General features: G+C 41.7%; 1 protein-coding gene across 4 annotated transcripts in view; it reads right to left on the bottom strand.

Annotated features, from left to right (window-relative positions):
• acat2 (acetyl-CoA acetyltransferase 2) overlaps positions 1–3,126 on the bottom strand; it is a 107,041-nt gene that overhangs the window by 37,804 nt on the left and 66,111 nt on the right. For all 4 annotated transcript variants that reach the window (XM_043696187.1, XM_043696188.1, XM_043696189.1 and 1 more), the window contains exon 4: positions 2,422–2,539. In XM_043696187.1, the coding sequence (XP_043552122.1) occupies positions 2,422–2,539 (118 nt within the window). The remainder of the gene's footprint in view (positions 1–2,421; positions 2,540–3,126) is intronic.

Raw genomic sequence — 3,126 nt, 5'->3', positions numbered from 1 at the left:
ATCCCTCGAACTCAGCACCGCCTTCCTAACCTGCAATCTTCTTCCTGACCTCTCCGCCCCCACCCCCACTCCGGCCTATCACCCTCACCTTGACCTCCTTCCACCTATCGCATTTCCAATGCCCCTCCCCCAAGTCCCTCCTCCCTACCTTTTATCTTAGCCTGCTCGGCACACTCTCCTCATTCCTGAAGAAGGGCTCATGCCCGAAACGTCGATTCTCCTGCTCCTTGGATGCTGCCTGACCTGCTGCGCTTTTCCAGCAACACATTTTCAATGGAGAGAAAGCCATGATTATATTGAATGATAGTGCAGGCTCAAATGGCCTACTGCTGCACCTTTTTTTTTATGTTTCTATGTATCTATGAGATACAGACTGCCTGAAGTAGGCTGTCTACAGTGGCAAAGCAAAGTACTGGATCCCTTACTGTTTGTGATATTCATAAATTATATAGATGAGAATGTGGAGGGTGGCGTGACTAGCGTAGGTAATAATATACTTTTGGTAATACAGACCCGATGGCTAAAGGGCCTCTTCATTACTGTACGATCTTATAACTGGATCTTTATTTCCTACAGGTTAGAAAAGAACAAGGTGATCTCATTAAATCATATCAAATTCTTACACTGCTCAACAGGATGTTCTCGTTGGCTAGGGAAAGAGCAGTTGGGGGCACTCGCCTCTAGAAACAATGAAGCTATTTAGGACTGAGATGAAGACAATATTCTTCACTTACAGAGAAGATTTTCTGTTGTATTCTCTGCTATCAATACTTCAAGGGGTCTTGCTTTTTTTCAAAATTTCCTAAAGTAAAGAGCTTTTTTTCAAACATGGTAAAAATTAATATTTTTTTCCTTTTTTCTGTAAACACATTCTATTGTCACTATAGTGTAAATTTGTCCGACATAGTTTAGGTGACATGGAAATGCCATTGCAAGGTACAAGAAAGTGATTCTAAAATTACCTTCTATAAAATTTCCTCATGTAGTCCATGGTTCAGGACACTTCTGAAGTGCTGTCTTGTGAGTGATGAATCTTTTAAAGGCTGGCCTAACTTCACAAACTATGTAGAGGTTCAGGGCATGCCTATCCCTATAATGTTGCCACTAAAGTTGGGAGCACCAGGTGGAAGTGCCAAGTGACTTGGTGAAAATCCAGGTCCATGTCTCCAATTTGAGATTTAAAGTGAAAGTACTATTACTTGTCATAAAAATCCATCACATCATTATGTCCATCAGGAAAAGAAATTTGCTTCATGCCGTGAAATAAATTAGAGACTAGAGCTAGTTTACTTGTGACTCTAGACCAAAGTAATGTGATTGACTCTTAACTATCCTCTGAGCAATTAAGGATCAGTAATAAATGCTTGCAAAACCAGTGAGGGCCCATCCTATGCAAGAAAAGAAATCATGTCAGCATTTTAAAGAAACAAGCTGCTGTCAGGTTTCTAAGAATATCCAAACAAAAATTGAAAGAACCACGGATGCTGTAAATTAGAAACACAAACAAAAACAGAAGTTGCTGGAAAAGCTCAACAGGTCTAGCAGTATCTGTAAAGAGAAATCAAAGTTAACATTTTGGGTCCAGTGACCCTTCCTCGGAACTGGTGGTAGCTGGGAAAATGTTGTTTATGTGCAGAAAATAAGGTTGGGGGAGGGGATTAAGGAGTAAACAATAGGTAGAGATAGAGCTGAAAGAGAGAGAACAGGGAGGTGTGTGACCTCGCCTACATTGGGGAAACGAAGCGTAGACTAGGTGACCACTTCGCATAACATCTACGTTCTGCCTGCAAAAAAAGATCCTGAGCTTCCAATTGCCTGCCACTTTAATACACCACTCTGTTCCCTGGCCAGGCTTGCTGCAGTGCTCCAGCGAAACTTGGCGCAAGTTGGAACAATAGCACCTCCATCTGGGGACCTTGCAGCTCTCTGGACTTAATATTGAGTTCAATAATTTTAGAACCTGAAGTGCCCCATGTCCTAAGCCCCATCACACACACACCAGGCCTTTGGATCACAGTGTTCCATTACACACTACCTATTGTCAGCCACTACCCGTCTCCATGAACAGCTATTCACACTTCTAGCCAGATCGTTATTGACTCGTTTGTCTGTCCAACTGCTCTTCTCTCTCTTTGGGCTCTATTTCTACTTATCATTTACTCCTTAACCTCTCCCTCCACCCTATCTCCTGCATATAAACCAACATTTTCCTAGCTACCATCAGTTCTGAGGAAGGGTCACCAGACCCAAACAGTTAACTATGATTTCTCTTCACAGATGCTGCCAGACCTGCTGAGCTTTCTCAGCAACTTCTGTCCTAATATTATCCACTTGATTCACTCACACAAATTGTATTCCTGTCTGAAATAATAAGTACAATATACTAAAGAAATCTTTTTAATAGTTCAGGGCAGTTCTTACCTGTAATTCCCATGTGGTAACCGTGAAACGCATCCATCAGACCATCACAAAGAATGCTATCTTGAAGCGATACATCACCCATTTTGACTCCAGTTCTCATAAGTGCCACATGCGGAGTCTGGAGTAAACAATATATGCAGCTTTTAATTGATCTCCTTGCAGTGGGTCACCACTTGGTACACTGGCTAAAAGTAACCATGAGATCCATCAAGCTTTGTGGAAATATCCAAGTCTACACTTCCATATCCAATATAAAAATACTATAAAATTCATACATTATTATGAAAAATTGATTAAATATTATTGAAAGGTACTTGTCATAGGACTACATTTCTCTTCTACAAGTACACAATAAATGAATATTTTGCATCAGTATTTACTGTGGAAAAGGATATGGAAGATATAGACTGTAGGGAAATAGATGGTGACATCTTGCAAAATGTCCAGATTACAGAGGAGGAAGTGCTGGATGTCTTGAAACGGTAAAAGGTGGATAAAGCCCCAGGACCTGATCAGGGGTACCCGAGAACTCTGTGGGAAGTAGAGAAGTGATTGCTGGGCATCTTGCTGAGATATTTGTATCATCGATAGTCACTGGTGAGGTGCCGGAAGACTGGAGGTTGGCAAACGTGGTGCCACTGTTTAAGAAGGGCGGTAAAGACAAGCCAGGGAAATATAGACCGGTGAGCCTGACCTTGGTGGTGG

The sequence above is a fragment of the Chiloscyllium plagiosum genome, chromosome 9 (genome assembly GCF_004010195.1).
Source record: "Chiloscyllium plagiosum isolate BGI_BamShark_2017 chromosome 9, ASM401019v2, whole genome shotgun sequence".
Classification (NCBI taxonomy): Eukaryota; Metazoa; Chordata; class Chondrichthyes; order Orectolobiformes; family Hemiscylliidae; genus Chiloscyllium; species Chiloscyllium plagiosum.
This window is presented reverse-complemented; position numbering and strand designations above follow the sequence as displayed.